The sequence below is a fragment of the Vombatus ursinus genome, unplaced genomic scaffold (genome assembly GCF_900497805.2).
Source record: "Vombatus ursinus unplaced genomic scaffold, bare-nosed wombat genome assembly UNPS02001287.1, whole genome shotgun sequence".
Taxonomy (NCBI): Eukaryota; Metazoa; Chordata; class Mammalia; order Diprotodontia; family Vombatidae; genus Vombatus; species Vombatus ursinus.
The window spans coordinates 6,702,299-6,718,824 of NW_020941065.1; the positions used below are offsets into that span (position 1 = coordinate 6,702,299).

Below are 16,526 nucleotides of genomic sequence, written 5' to 3' on the forward strand. Positions count from 1 at the left end.
TGCCTTCTGAGATTACCCTCCGTCTACCACGTACATATCCTATGGTTAACACGCTTAAGGAAAAACTAGCAAATGACCAGACAGGTAAAAGGAGAACCAGGAAAAAGTAGTGTCACCAAAACCTACAAAGAAGAGAGAATATTGGAGAAAATGATCTGCCCTGTCAAAGGCTGCAGCGAGGTCAAGATGAATGAGGAAGGAAACAGAGAGAGGGATGAGGGAAAGGAACCCAAGCAGAGGAAACAAATGAGAATTATGAGATTAATAGGGAGAGTCTGAACTGAGGGAGATGGAAGCCGAGATAAAGACAGAGAGAGAATGGACTGAAAAGGAAACGCTGGGGGTTAAGGGATCCCCCTTATTATGGGGATTATGGGAAGACCGGATGGTTGATGAGGGTTGAAGTCTGGGGACACACAAATAATGGGACTTAAAAAAAAATGAAAGATGGGAACTAGCACGAGAGAAATGGGGCATGTGGGGACCAAAATAAAGGGCTTAGATGAAGGAAGAGGAGAGACAGGAACTGAGGTATTATTGAGGCACAGATATGGGGACAGAGTTAAAGTGGGGGAAGAAAAATAGATATAAGGAATGAGAGGGGGGATTACTATGGAGAAATGTAGGGGCTGGTATGAAGAAATTGAGCAGGGGAGATAAAGGGGTTGAAGACCACAAATACAAAGAGATCAAGGAAGGAGGGAAGGTTAGAGGCACCCTCACCCTCTTACTCCCTCCCCCAACGGGGCCACCTAGACCCTATCTGGGCTGCTGGATTGCTCACACACATACAACTTTGATGAACTAGATGGAAGTCTCCCTTTAGTAAGATGGCAGATTAGCAGACCTTGTCATCTGCTCTGTCTCTATTCCCTTCCATCCCCCAGCTCTGTCATCTGACCTACTGACTTTACATAAGAACCCCTAGGCGTTGTCATTTGCCCCAGTTCTGCATCCTTAGAATTTCCAAGTCTTTCTCCATCTCATTTTCACCTAAGTTTCTTTTATGTATTGTCTCCCGCCATTGGAAGGTCAGCCCCTGGAGAACAGAAGCCGTCTAGTTTTCCCATTTTTGCGTTCCCGGTGCTTAGCACAGAGTAAGTGCTTAATAATGCGTCAGGGTAGAGGTGAGTGTGATAAGGTAAAGAATAGGACCCAAGATAGGAGAAACAGATGCTGCTGGGCATAAAATAAAAGTCAGAGAGATACTGGGGTAAAACAAATGGAGGTGGGGCATAAGATAAAAAAATTTAAGAACTGGAAAAGACTTTAAAGATGTTCATTTTGGGGGCAGCTAGGTGGTTCAGTGGATAGAGCACCAGCCCTGAAGTCAGGAGGACCTGAGTTCAAATCCGGCCTCAGTCCAAATACTTGATATTAGCTGTGTGACCCTGGGCAAGTCACTTAACCCCAATTGCCAAAAAAAAATGTTCATTTTGCAGATGAGGAAACAGGCCCACAGAGTTTCAGTGAATCTCAAAAGGTCACACAGTAATTGGCATCAATAAGATCCTTAGACCTATTTGGGAGGGAAGTCACCTAGTCCAATGCCCTCAATTTATAATTGAGGAAACTGAGGCTCAGAGAGGTTAAATCACTCTCTACCCAGATTTAAATTCAGGTCTTCTGACTCCAAGTCTAATAGTCTATCCATTGTTTTACTCTACCTTTGCGGGGAATGTTGGGAGAGAAGTATGGAAAGGAGGGGCTATAGACCCACGTCTTCAATGCACTTGCCCCTTTTTCTTCCTTTAAGACAAAACTCAAATAAGCTTCTACAACTCATAGGTTCCCAAAGTGGACTGGGGAGTGCTGGAACAATCCAGGGGGGTGGTACCAGCCTCGGGTGCAATTGGGGGGCATTGAATAAAAATAAGGGGGCGGTGGAAGCATAAGGAAAGAAGAGAAGAGAAGAAAATTTTGAAAAACTGTTCATACGTGTTTCATCTGTTGTGTAACAGAGTTAAAGTCGTAGTGATTATGTTATTTTCCAAATAAACGCACATAATGCAAGTTATAACCAATCAGTGGTCAGGTCCCATAAGAAGTCCTAATGAGCAAGTATTGCCAGGCAAGTTTGTTGTACATTGTGGAGAAGTCAGGCAGCATTGTCAGGAATATGTGCATGTAATGACTTGTTTACAATATGATAATATATGGTTATATGATGCAATATTGCATCATCAAAATTTCAATGAAGGAAAAAAGCCACAAATTTACAATAAATTATTAAATTTAAGGTGTGTCATTAAAAATTTATATTTTTTGAAATGATGTAAATTTTGAAAAAAAACTATTAAAGGGTTAAAGAAAGTAGATTTACAGAGGGGTGCTGAGTAATTTTTTTAAAAGGGGCCATAGGCCAAATAAGTTTGGGAACCTCTGCTCTATGTAGAGCACCTCTCCTGATTTCCTAAGTACTCATGCACTGTTGGGGAGCTGTGAAGTAGTACAGCCATTCTGGAAAGTAATTTGGAACTATGCCCAAGAAGCTATTAAACTGTGCATACCGGGGGCAGCTAGGTGGCACAGTGGATAGCACTCCAGTCTTGGAGTCAGGAGGATCTGAGTTCAAATGTGGTCTCAGACACATAATACTTACTAGCTATGTGACCCTGGGCAAGTCACTTAACCCCATTGCCTAGACAAAAAACAAAAACAACAACAACAAAAAAACTGCATACCCTTTGACCTAGTGACACTGCTACTAGACCTATACCTCAAAGAAAGAGAAAAAGGACCCATATTTTATAGGGGATACCCATCAATTGGGGGAGGGCTGAATAAATTATAAAACAGAATTCAGACACTTACTAGCTGTGTGACCCTGGGCAAGTCATTTAACCCTATTTGCCTCAGTTCTTCTGTAAAATGAGCTGGAGAAGGAAAAAGCAAAATCATTCCAGTATCTTTACAAAGAAAACCCCAAATGGGGTCACCAGAGTCAGATGTGAGTGAAATGACTAAATGACAACAAAATGTAATAAAATACTATAGCACCGTAAAGAAATGATGAAAGGGGTATATTCAGAAACCTGGGAAGATATATGAATTGATGAAGAGTGAAGTCAGCAGGAAAAGGAAAATAATTTACATAGTAACAACAACATTGTCACGAAAAGCCAATTTTAAAAGACTTAAGTACCCCGATCAGTGCAATGCCAAAAAATTTCAAAGGACTGATGAGACATGCCTCCCACCTCCTGCCAGAATGTTGGTGAACTCAACGTACACACCAAGACACAGTCATTTTCAGACAGCCTAGGTGAGAATCTGTTTTGCTTGATTAGACAATTTTGTTACAAGACTTCTGTTTTTCTCTTTTCGGGGGCAAGGGAGAAGTGTGAGGATTATTGATAGGATTGCCAAAGGAAAACAAAAAAGAGAAAGGGAGGGATAAAGAGGTCATTGATGCATTTTTAAAGTGCACAGAACAAAACAGAAGAAAGGCTAGGAAACAATCAGGACAGCTTTGAAAGTTGCATAATGAATTATACTTAAAAGGAAAAGTAAATTGTTGGTTAAAACTCAGAATTTCGTAAATAATCCTCTTCTGTTTTACTTTGCACATGGAAATGTTCACTTTATTTAATATTTGATGTTTGTATTGTTTGATATTAAATTCAGAATAGGAAATACATTAAAATTTAAGAACCCTACCACCATGATAAAAGCACAGGATTAGGAGTCAGAAGGTCTAATTTCAAACCTTGGCTCTGTCTCTTATTGCCTGTGTAGTATTAGACAAGTCAGATTATTTTTCTGAGCCTGTTTTCTCATCTGCAAAATGGGAATTGTACTAGACCTACAAGGTTATTTCCCAGCTCTAAAGCTAAAAACCTATGATAAGCCTGTAATCCTAAGAACTGTGATGAAGGAAGGAATTGGGGTGTGAGGATGGGGGAAGGGCATGGGAATCAACAAAAAAAATGAAAATGTAAACTATTAGTAAGGATTGTTTCATTTATTATGTCACCGTGCCTAGCATGCCTGGCCTGATGCCCAGGTTCTTAATAAGTATTTCTTGATTGATTGAACAGCACTTTAGAAAAAGGAAATGAGGGTTGAGATAAAGGTTGATAAGCAGAAGAGAAGGAAACACAATGAGAAAGGAAAGTGGTCTGAGGAGATAAAAAGAGGATTGGAATGGAATGAGATCTGTGCTACTGGGGAAGAACAGTGGACAATTCACTAATCCAGAATTCAATAAGTAATTCAAGTGTCTGGTTAGCTCTGCACAACTCAGTCTTCCATCCCCCTTAGAGAGGGCAGCTAGACTGTACAGTGGATAGAGTCCTAGGTCTAGAGTCAGGAAGACCTGAGTTTAAATACGGTCTGACACTAACTGTGTGACCCTGGGCAAGTCACTTTCACCCTGTTTGCTTCAATTTCCTCATCTGTAAAATAAGTTGGAGAAGGAAATGGCAAACCACTCCAGTATCTTGCCAAGAAAACCTCAAATGGGGTTATGAAGGGTTAGACATGACTGAACAACAAATATCTACAGGATCTCCCAGAGATATTAAATTATCTCAACTTTGGCATCCTAAATATTTTAAGATAAATAAGGAAATATTTTTGTAATCTAATCTTAAGTAAGCAATCCACCTCTCAATCTGAATAAACTATGGTCTAAAAGGGACAGTGTGTGATGGGCAGAAGAGTACATTTTTAGGGGGTAGAAGGAAAGAAGGCTGTTCTTATATAACCTAACCATGACTTAAGGACTTAATATCTAAAATAATTATTTAATAATTGAATTAATTAAAATAATTAAATAAAAATTCTTAAATATCTTAACTATGACCTAAACTATGACTTGAAGACAGACCCAATTAATTTAACATCTGTCTATCCTTTACCAAATTAAAGAAACATTTCTCATTCTTCTCCCATTTAGCAAGTACTAGGCTAGGCAGAGAATGTGAAATAATTACCTGCTTACATTTACTGCATCATCATTATGATTTTCTAATATTGTCTTCCCTGCTAATTATAATTTATTTGGCACTGTATATGGCACTTTAAGGTTTGCAAAGTGCTTTACACGTTATTTCATTTGAGCCTCACAACAACCCTAAGAGGTAGGTGCTAATATTATCCCCATTTTACAAATAAGAAAACTGAGGCAAACAGTGATTAAGTGACTTGCCCAGGGGTCACACCTCTAAGTGACTGAGGCAAGATTTAAATTCAGGTGTTCCTGATCCCAAGTCTAGTACCATTGTTCCCTCCGTTTGGCCATGTCCAACCCTTCATGACTCCATGAACTTCTACCCATGATGTTTTCTTAGCAAAGATACTAGACTGGTTTTCCATTTCCTCCTCCAGTGGCAAACAGAGGTTAAGTGACTTGCTCAAAGTCACACAGAGAGGCACTTTCTGATGCTCCTGGTCTAGTACCAGCCTCTAGTGTGTGCAATTATGTAAAATTACTTTTTGAGAATTACCTCCAATATTTTTTCCTCTCTAATCATATCATTCTGCCAAAACCTTGAGGAAACAGTACAACAAACTTACTTTACACAAAATTCTTTCTTTCCACTATTTTAAAATAAGCATAATTGCTTGTCCGAGAGTAATAATCTTATCTTCCGAATGAAGGGATCACACTTTTGGCTTCTGGTTCTTGGGAACTCAGGTTCCCAGGAGTCATCTCTTATAGGTTTTAAAAGGGACCTGGGTTGATATCCTGGTGACATCTTGTCATGAGCTACATAGAAATGGGATTTTAACATGGGAGCCTTTAGGAAAACACATGTTCAGGCACCATGTCTTATGCCATTTTGAATTAGCTCAACCCTTCATTTTTAAATTAAGAATTTGGAGGTAATTTGAAAGCAAACCCCAAAATTATTTTATATTGTCCTAAAATTTACAAATGATGAAGTTGTAGCCAGAGATTTAGATCCCTTTCCCAAGCACCCCAGCAGAAATGTCTATTAAGGCTTTCCCAAAGACCAATGATAAACCAGCCTTGGCAAGTGAAAAACTAGCAAATCAATAAGTGTTAGTGGGGCCAGGACTTCTGGCCTCTTTTGGTCACAAATCCCTTTTAGTATATTTTACCCGCCTACTTCAAAATCCCACATACTCCCCAACCTCCACCATCAAAAGCCCTTCAAATTTGAGGAAGATGTATCGTCTCAGGAGAGTTCTTTAAATTTTTTTTTATTTGAACTTAAATACCAAATAAAATGATCATTTCCATCTACAATATAGGACAAAAGATTGTACATGAGACTGAATCTCTATTTGTATTTCTAAGCAGATCACAAATGCAGAATGTAACTTTCTTCTTTTATTTTATTATTTATTTTTAACATTCTCTAGATTTTGAGTTCCAAATTCTCTCCGTCCCTGCAATCCCATCCTCGCCCACTGAGAAGACAAGTGTTATAACAACTATACATGCAAAATCAAAGCATGCAACTTTCAAAGTTGTCCTGCTAGCCTGTGATTCCTTCTGGCCTTTCTTTTGTTCTCCACTCTACGTGGGAGAAGAGAAATCCTATCCTTCACTCTCAGACAGAAAACAAAAAACTGAAATCCTTGTAACAAAGTTTCCTAGCCAAGCAAAGCAAATTCCCACATTGGTTGCATACAATCTCCATCCAGAGTCCATCACCTATCAGGAAACTGGTAGTGAGAGAAATGATTATTAATAACCAATAATTTGGGGAGATCCAGAGATCTCCCCATCTTTTAAAGTCCTGATTCTTAAAAGTGCAGTCTCTTGAAGGACTTTACTGATAATGTGATTGGCCTAACTTTCTTGTTTAAGACCCCACCCTGGTGTAGTAGCCATTGTGTTCCAAGCTCATGCTTGGGTAGGGCATACATTCTTGGAATAGATTACCCAAGGCTGGGGGTGGTCTGGGTGTAGAGTTAAATCTCTGGTCATTAGTGATATGGTGTCACTCTCAAACCTTTATTGAACACCTATTCCTCTTCTGAATGATATATGAACTATGAACTTACCACCATGATTGTCTTTGGCCTAAGAGAGATGGTCAAATAACCATTCTTTTATTAATAGTGTACCGGCCTTATTAATGAAATGATTAAATTACCCAAAAAAGAGACATAGGTCTCTTGAACCTTTTTAATCATCATAGTAGCATGGTTTATCTTTGGTCCTCTGGAATTGTGGTCGGTCCGTGTATTGATCAGAGTTCCTAAGTCTTTCAAAACGGTGTTATCTTTGAAATGCTGAAATCATCTAATCCATTTCCCCCTAACTCCACTCACTTCACTGTACATCATTTCATGGAAGTCCTCAGGAAAGTTTGGACAACTAGGAGGTTCTGATCAAAAATGAATATCGAGATGAGGGTGCATGTGGATGTGAGGAAGAAAAACAGAGCAGGCCAAAAAGTGTTGTTTCTAAGGGCGATGAAGTAGAAGATGTAAGGAGTTGGGGGCTACACGGGGTATGCAGAAGCTTACAAGCCTGTCTGGGAAAAGCCAGGAAAACCAATTTTGGCAGACTAGGGAGGTTTTCCAAATTTATCTTCATAGTTATACCAAAATATATCAAATGAGGGCAGAGAGGCAGTAGATTATGCAACATCTTAAAATCTTAAGTAAAGCCAGTGGAAAATACCAACTTTTTTTTTTTTAAGGAAAGACAGCAGATCTAAATAAAGATTCCAAAAATTATTTATTGAAAAATAACTTTATTCCAGAATCATAAAAAAAAACCAACCACAGCTCTCAAAACTAATTTCTCATCCCCACCCCTACATAAAATATCAAATTATTTAGAGCAGAGATACCTGACTGTGTTTTTTAAAAGCCCTAATAGCAGAATATGGCTAGTCACAGGATGGAAGATTTACACTTGTTGGCATTGAATGCATCATTACAGAAAGCTTTACCCAAGAAGTCTTCCCAACTAGTCTGTAGTGCTTTATTAATCCAAGTGCCAATACCTTCAGTGTGTATATTGCAGTCATGCTTGAATAAAAGAACTTCACTGCAGGGCTTCAGTGACAACTGGAACCAGCTACAAAAAGCTCTACCTTTGGAGGAAGGTAGGAAGGCAGGAGGAGGAAGGTTTGTGGAGGCAAACCCCACCAGGCCTCATGGAAAAAAAAGATGGCAGCCTCTAAATGTTTACCATCCAAGTTCTGGTAAGCAGAATTCCTGAATTTGCTATGAAGTCACAATACCTGTTTTATTGAAAGATGAAACTAAAAACCATAACCTACAAAGCCACAATAGAGTCTCCCTGTCAAAAGGCTTTGGTATTTCAGGGTTTTTTGTTTTTTGTTTTTCTTTAAAAAAATACTTAAGCCCCATTTCTTTGAATGCCTTGAAAATTCGAAATGCCTAAAAGCCTGCAATCTCACCCAAGGTCTTCTGTACTCATCCATGAGTGACATCAATCATTCATGGCTCGTGGCTTGCTTAAAGGGTTGCTTTGGCTAATAGCAAGTTGGCACTACATTTTTATTTGTGAGTGGAAAAATCCCTGACTTGTATAGTTCCCCATCTCTGCTCTGACTCAATTACTAAAATATCTGTAGGAGGAACAGGAAGTTAGGGAAATCTTTAATGACCTTGCGCAACTTTCTCTCATTTCCTATTGCATAAAGTTACTAGGGTTCACAATGTCAATTGCTAAATCAAGGTAGACCAAGCCCCAGTTGTCCAAGGGATGGTATTCTCAAATGCAGGAATTTCACCAAATGGGCCCTGAAAGACTCAAAGGAGCGGAGACCATGATCCAGCTCCTGGAGGTGGTAGAATACACCTGTCATGGCAACCCATTCTAAAACTACATGAATTAGTCGAACAGTGGAGGTACTATGGAGCAAAATGGAAATTGCCCAGTGGAGAGACAAAATATAACACTATGATTCCTGGGATGGAAGGCCCTGTATTCGATTTTCCCTTGTTCCTTGGCAGCAAAATGGTACCTGGGCTGACTTTGGCCAATTGACATCAGTCTGACATCTTTTTTTAAAAAAATTCCCGCAAGGTTATTTTACATATTTTTTTGTCTGAACCTATGATTTCAGCACTCAAGGGAAATCCTCATCAGGGAACTTTTTCCACCTGGTACCTTCTCTGAAACTTTGTGTGAGGGGGTTGCCTAGGGCATTGAGAGACCAAGTGATTCACCCAGGGTCACGTACTTAATATATGGCAAAAGCAGGATTTGAACCCAGGTCTTCTTGACCCTGAGGTCAACTCTAACCACTGCACTGCTTCTCATGCAGAATAAGGTGCAGCTAACGCAAAGAGCCGTGCATAATGAAACCCATTTCAGGCATCACAGTCATCACAACATGTGAATGAATGTGATAAAAAAAAAAACAACAACAAATTTTATAACCTAGATAACTTTAGTGTTAGAAAAGGGAGTCTGCTGCTGAGTTCAAGCTGTCTTGGCAAAGTCCAGGGTGACATAAGTTCATGGTGATGAAAAAGGCAGGAGGATAAGTAAGTTTGCCAAAGCACTTCTGTTATTTACATGACCTCATTGGAGCCTCATGACAGCCCTGTGAGGTAGGTGTTACAGGTATTCTATCTCCATTTTACAGATAAGGAAACTGAGTCTCAGAGAAGTGAAGTGATTTGCTCATGCTCACACAGAAAGTGAATATCTGAAGCAAGATAAGAACCCAGACCTTCCAAGTCCCAGAGTGCATCCCAGCCCCATCTTGAGCAGATCTGTACACGTGGAAAACAAGTGCAGTGCCTAGCACAAGCCCTTACATCCTCTATCACCATCATGTAAAAGGCTTGAGGATTGCACTCACTGAAGGCCTTGTGGAAAAAAAACAATGGCAGCTCACTAGAGTCTCCCACTTGTCATTATTCCATAGCATTTTCCTTCCATTTCATAGTTATCCAATGGGGCTAGCTTCCTAGTAGCCCCTTGGGGCAAGCAGAAAAGATGTTTTCTCATCCCCATTTCAGAGATGCAGAAGACCAGGTCAAGAATGGCCATGACTCAATCATGGTCACCAGAGCCGAGTGAGAAAGTTGAGAACCAGTCCAGATTTCTACTTGTTCCATGGCAAACTATATGGGGTTCTTACTTTTGTATCAATGACTTTCATATCAATGGCTAAGGGAGCAGAAAAAGTAGAGGCTCACCTAATTACACTTTTCCTGTTCCCTGTGGAGCATTTCCCTATACATTCTGGTTACAATAAAAGCATCTCCTTGTTATCTCATTAACCTCCCACCTCTCCAAAAAGAATTATGGCTCATCTATGGACCCGGAAAAGTTATGAACGATCACAGGATCCATAGAGCCTGTGGGGCTTTAGAAGAGCCCTTAGAAGTCATCCACTCTATCATTTTCCAGATGAAGAAACTGAGGCCCAGAGAGGTGATAGGCCCAAGGATACACAGGTTGTGGCCTTCCAGGTCCAGTGCTCTTCCATTCTAATAATCCACATCTCCTTCTTCAAATGCCAGCAATGCTCTCACTCACTGAGAGACTGCAACTTTTAGTTGACCTAACTTCCCACCAAGGTGAGAAAGGTCCCCCCCCAGATATAATAGTTTCTGGCAAATCCTGCCCTTTTTTTCAGTCAGTGGACATTTGCCTGGAAATCTGGCCCACCTATACCTTCCTTGGATAGTGACAAAGGGATTATTGCCTGGGTCATTTTAGGTGCTTGCCCTGGGATCCCAGAACACTCTTCTCTGTACACTGGCATGAGCTGCTGGCAAACCTTCGATCATCTTCCTCTTGCTAAGGAAAGACATTTCACTTGTGCTCTCAAGGAAGTGGGGACATCTGGATGGAGTCAAGATTCCCCGGGAAAGTTGCACTTTGGAAACCAAATGCCACGTCTAAGGCTTCCTCCCAAGTGTTTGCCTGTCCCTACGGCTCTTTAGCATCCTTGAGGGAGCCGACCCCAAATCAAGCTAATTAGGGAGAAAAGAGCAGAAGGGGAGGTGGGATCTTTGCTGAGGGGCCCAAACCATTGCCAAAGTGAGAGATCTCAGAGCCCAGGTTGGGATATTGCTTTAGGGCGTCTGGAAAGCTAAACTCCAACCAAGCATCCTCTGAGGGTGCTCCAGGAACATAAAGGAAAAGATGAATTTCAATCAAACAGGTCGGTCACATTCTTCCTGGAAAATGTCGCTCTGGGTTTCTCTACTGTCATCTGAATGGCAAAAAAAAAAAAGAAAAAGAAAGAGCTGATGGAGGATTTGGTACACTGTGTTCTTAATCAGCCACCAGCCCTAAAGAATGCAATAGGTTGGACTTATTTTCTTTTTTTTCTTTTTCTTTCTTCCTTTTTTTTTTTTTAGGCAATTGGGGTTAAGTGACTTGCCCAGGGTCACACAGCTAGTAAGTGTCAAGTGTTTGGTCTGAGGGTGGATTTGAACTCAGGTCCTCCTGACTTCAGGGCCGGTACTCTATCCACTGTGCCACCCAGCTGCCCCCGGTTGGACTTATTTTCAGCAAATAAAGCCAGACTCAGATTCTGGGGTCTGGGTAGTGATCTGGGGTAGTGTGTGTGCCTATATAACAATGGACGATTTGTTTTAAAAATCTAAGTCCTACTGAAAGGGGAACTGAGAAGCAGCTTGGCATAGTGGTTAAAGCATTCAATTTGGAGTCAGGAAAACCTGGATTCTAATGCTACCTCTGGCACTTACTAATGTGTGACTATGCACAAGTCACTTTAACCTATATAAGCCTCAGTTTCCTCATCTGTAAGATGAAGGGGCTGGACCAGATGACCTCTAAGATCCCTTCCAGCTCTGGATCTAATCCTATGCTCCAAGAATCCTCCGAGACCCAGCTCAAATCCCACCTTTGCAGTCAAACCTTCTCTGGCTACAACAGTCCACGGTGGCGTCTTCCAACAGTTGAATTCCTCCAGCAACCAGCATTTCCGCTATTCGGCTGAGCTCATATCACCGTCCTACCCTTCTACAGTTGTCTTCCACTGTTACTTAAATCTTGTATTGTTTAACTTTTCACTATCTGTTCTCCCCAGTTCTTGTCATCTCCTAGAGAGAAGGGGCAGAGCGTTGTATTTTTGTGTGTGTGTCCAGTACCGTGTTGACAAGGATTCCATGAATGTTTGTTGACTGAAACAGCAAATATTTGGTGAACTGATTCACCAATGGGATTATGAGATTTAGAACTGAAAAGGGACCTTAGATGTCATGTAGTCCAACACCCTCATTTTACTAATAAAGGAAGAAAGCGAGGACTACAAAACCTCAAGTGACTCACCCGAGGTCACACAGACATTAAAGTAATAGAGTGAGAATATGAACCCGGGTCCTCTGAATCCTAATAATAATAATAATGCTGGTGATGGTGAAAACATAAACGATAATAATGACGGCTAACATTTCCATAGTACTCGAAAGTTTGCAAAACGTTTTATATGTTATCTCATTTCATCTTCACAAGGACCTTATGAAGTAAATGCTATTGTTATCTCCATTTCACAGATGAGGTGGCTGAAGCTGAGAAAGATTAAGTGACTTGGTTCAGGGTCACAAAGCTGGTGTCTGAGGCAGGAATTCGACTCAGGTTGTTCTGAGTTGAAGGCAGCTAGGGGGTCCGGTGGATAGAGCCCCAGGCCTGGAGTCAGGAAGACCTGAATTCAAATCCAACCTCAGACATTTACTAGCTGTATGACCCTGGCAAATCACTTTACTTCTGCATGCCTCAGTTTCCTCAACTGTAAAACAGGGATAATAATAGCACCTACCTCCCAGGGTTGTTGTGAGAATCAAAGACCGTATTTGTTAAGTGCTTAGCACTACTATGTGTCTGGCACATAGTAGGTATTTTGTGAATACTTCCTTTCTTTAATCCTCTTCCTTCCTTTTTTCCCTCCCTCCTTCACTCTCTCCTTTCCTTCTTCCTCCCTCTCTTCCCTTCTTTTTTCCCCCCTCCCTCCCTTCCTCAAAGACACAGTTTTCTTTCCACTATAGGCCATGACTCTCTGCTGATATATGAGTTTTAATTTCTGTTCCCTGCCTCTCAAACACTCAGGCTTTAGGGAAGGTTTGAGCTAAATGCCTTTCTTTCAAAGTCACTCTCCAGCTCAGTCATTTTAATGGGAAGTGAGATCAGGAAGGGAGCTAATTCCCACTACCAGGTGGTAAAGGGGCTCACCCTGGAGGGCCTGGGGACCGTTCCCCATGCGCTCCACATCGCCATTCACCAGGGCAGTCACCCGGTGTACGTGGCCGTGTCTGCTCGTCTCTTTTGGCAATTCTCCCTCCTCTCTTTCTTCCTCTTCTTCTGCCTCTTCCTCCTCCTCCTCATCCTGTGAATCCACCAGGACCATGACGTCATTTGTGTCTTGATCCCTAAGGTCCAAAGGGAAAACTAAGTCAAAAGGCTGTCCACGGTCACACGGCTACTAAGTGTCTGAAGATGAATTGGAACTCAGGTCTCCCAGACTCGAGGCCCAGTGATCTATCCGCTGTAAATAAGAATAATGATGATGATGACAACAACTAACATTTACATAGTGCTTCCTACGTGCCAGGCCCTGTGCTGTCCCCTGCCAGAGCTCTGAGGACGTGCAATCTTGGGCCTCCCAGAACCACCTGGGAGATGAAGAGAGTCCTTAATCCTTCTTAATGAAAGCTTTGAGGAAACCATGGAGTGATGCAGAGAAAAGCGGCAACTGATTTGCTCCAGAGAATTGCATCAAGTCATATGTCTGCTTTTTCCTTCTCTTTGCTCAACAAACACCTTCCTATTTAGCCAGGCCGGTCTCCTCGAGGATCTACCCATTCGTGTCATGCTCACTCCTGCCTCTGGGCCTTAGTTTGCACAGGTCTTCACTCCTGAAATGCTCCTCCTTCCTCCCCTCGGCTTACCTAAACGCTGGTCATCCTTCGAGGCCCAGCTCAGGTGTCACCTCTGGCTTTCTGATCTTCTTCTGCTCTGACAGGGCCTTAGCTTAGCTAGACCGTAAGGTCCTTGAGGGCTGGGGCTGTGTCTATTTCCTAGACTGGGGTACAAAAATTTAAATGGCCCCAGAAGGTCATTTCTCAAGTTTCCTACAAGCACTGGCCCTGGTACTGTGTGACAAGGCTGGCTCGGGGCAGGGCCTATCTTAAGGGATAGCTAGCGCTGGGCCTGGAGTCAGGAAGACGAGAGTTCAAATCCTGCCTTAGACACTTACTGGCTGTGTGACCCTGTGCAAGTCACTTAACCTGTTGGCCTCAGTTTCCCCATCTATAAAATGAAGATAATAATAATAGGACCTACTTCCTAGGGTTGTTGTGGGGAATGAATGAGATAATAATTGTAAAGAGCCTAGCATAGTACCTGGAACACAGTAAGCACTTCATAAATGTCAGCTGTTGTTGTTATTATTATTACAGTGCATAGAGCACTGGGCCCAGAGTCAGGAAGACCTGAGTTCAAATCCATCTTCAGACACTTACTAGCTGTGTGACTCTGGGCAAGTCATTTCACCCTGTTTGCCTCAGTTTCTTCATCTGTAAAATGAGAATCATAATAGCACCTACCTCTCAGGATTAATATAAGGAACAAACAAAGTAATAATTAGAGAGCGCTTAGCACATTGCCTGGCATATGGTAGGTGCTACCTAAATATTAGCTATTATCACTATTATTTTTTTCTTAAGTCATCCAAAGCTCCTGTATCTGGCTTATTGGAGTCCAGAACCCAAGGGAATCAGTCCTTTACCAGCATTTAAGAGGAATTATGAGCTAAAAATCAATCCAGATTATTGGAGGAGGAAGAGGAGGAGGAGGAGGACAGAGTACCAGTGTTGTTTGTCTTGGACCAAAAGCTATTCAAGATCCAAGTATCTAGAATTACTAACAGAGAAGGGGGAGGAAAAAGAGGAAGAGGAGGAAAGAAAGGCTGTGCAGAGCTGTCTCCCAAGGAAGTAGTTGGGGGGGGCTAAGGGAAGAAGGAGGGGGAGCACAGTGGTCCCAGATTCCCACCATTCCAAAAAAGGAGCTGGGGGTAAAAGCCCTATAACTTGAATAACCCTTTAGCAGATGTAACTCTTGTAGAAACCAAAGTTGAGCAAATATAAGATTATCTCAGAAAATGAAATGCTGCTTCCCCCCCTTTCCCCCTGGCTCCCGGAGTGGGGTCTTACCTGCCTCTCCAGGATCAGACAGTAGATAAGGTTTCTTACTAGAAGCAGCAACATCTGAATGATGAATACCTTTATTCATTCCAATCACTTTTATGGGCCTAGCCACCTGCCCACATCTGAGCTCGCCTTCAGGTATGGTCTCCCCCAAATAGAGTGGCAGCTCCCGGAAGGCAGGGTCAGACTGGTTGATTTTCTAGCAGCATCCCTTGGACTTTACACCCAGCAAATATTTAACAAATGCTTTTCCCTTCCATTCCCTCAAGGAGTTGCTGGTTGGGAACCAGATCAACCATGTACTTAGTCTTTACAAATTCCACAATTCTAGAGGATTCCATTAGCCTCTTTCATTTCTTAAAAATGACTAGAGAGAGGGGCAGCTAGGTGGTGCAGTGACTAGAGCACCAGCCTTGGAGTCAGGAGGACCTGAGTTCAAATCCAGCCTCAGACACATAGAACTCACTAGCTGCGTGACCCCGGGCAAGTCACTTAACCCCATTGCCTAGCCAAAAAAAAAAAAAATGACTAGAGAGAGATTCCTGTTCTGATGAGGTTTTCTGGGGTGAACTGTGTGCACTCCAGAGATATTAATATCAAATGAATACTGGTGCACCTTGCTTTAAGCAAATGTAAGATATGAAAATTCAATTTACCTAAATGTATGCATAATATAAATATATAATACAAATGCATAATATATTAATATATAATATAACATTATATATAACATTCACATATATGTATATCTCCAGGATAAAGAAAACTGATATTGATCCAAAGTAAAAAAAAAAAATTGCTTTTTTACTTTGTCCTTCTACAACAGTCTGGACTGCTATTAGCCCATCATCTTTGCTTTACAATAAGGGGATTCATTCCCCTTTATAGGAAGCTCCCCCAGTGTATTCGGGATGATTCAGTTTTCACACACCGTTTTAAGTTCACATTGCCTGCCCAAAGCTAGGCATTTGTAAAAACCAATCTCCCCAGGATCTGTGACTCACTCAAAATTAAAAGGTGGCAAAGGACAATGAAGGAAACAGAATTAGCCCAAGTTGATGGACATGCATTTTTGGTTTGCTCCAGTTCAATTAAAGAGACTTCTATTAATCCTGTACAATGGGCAGGGCAATGTGTGCTGGGTACTGAAGACACAAAGATAAAATGAAACAATCCCTGGGCCTCAAGACCCTTCTGTCCTAGGGGGACATGGGACACCCAGAGAAGGGCATGAAAAGTAGATCTAAATGAACCCAAAGGAAGTTTAAGAGGGAGAAAGTAGTATGACCAACTGAGGAAGAGGGAAGGGGACTGGGGAAGGTCTTGTGCAGGGAGTGGCCCCGGAGCTGGGCCAACAAATACTCACCTGAGGCTGTTTCCTACTGAAGGGAGAGAGAGAGAGAGAGAGAGAGAGAGAGAGAGAGAGAGAGAGAGAG

The 16,526-nt window shown here is 41.7% G+C and overlaps 1 protein-coding gene across 2 annotated transcripts in view; it reads right to left on the reverse strand.

Moving 5' to 3' along the window:
• Positions 1-9,136: 9,136 nt before the first annotated feature.
• VSIG10 (V-set and immunoglobulin domain containing 10) overlaps positions 9,137-16,526 on the reverse strand; it is a 33,814-nt gene continuing 26,424 nt past the window's right edge. The window contains exons 7-9 of one of the 2 annotated variants that reach the window (XM_027864519.1): positions 16,457-16,469; positions 13,118-13,314; positions 9,137-11,135 (exon numbers count right to left, since the gene is read on the reverse strand). In XM_027864519.1, the coding sequence (XP_027720320.1) occupies positions 11,077-11,135; positions 13,118-13,314; positions 16,457-16,469 (269 nt within the window). In that variant the 3' untranslated portion in view covers positions 9,137-11,076. Of the gene's footprint in view, positions 11,136-13,117; positions 13,315-16,456; positions 16,473-16,526 lie in introns of both variants that reach the window. The other variant, XM_027864510.1, reaches the window with a different exon arrangement.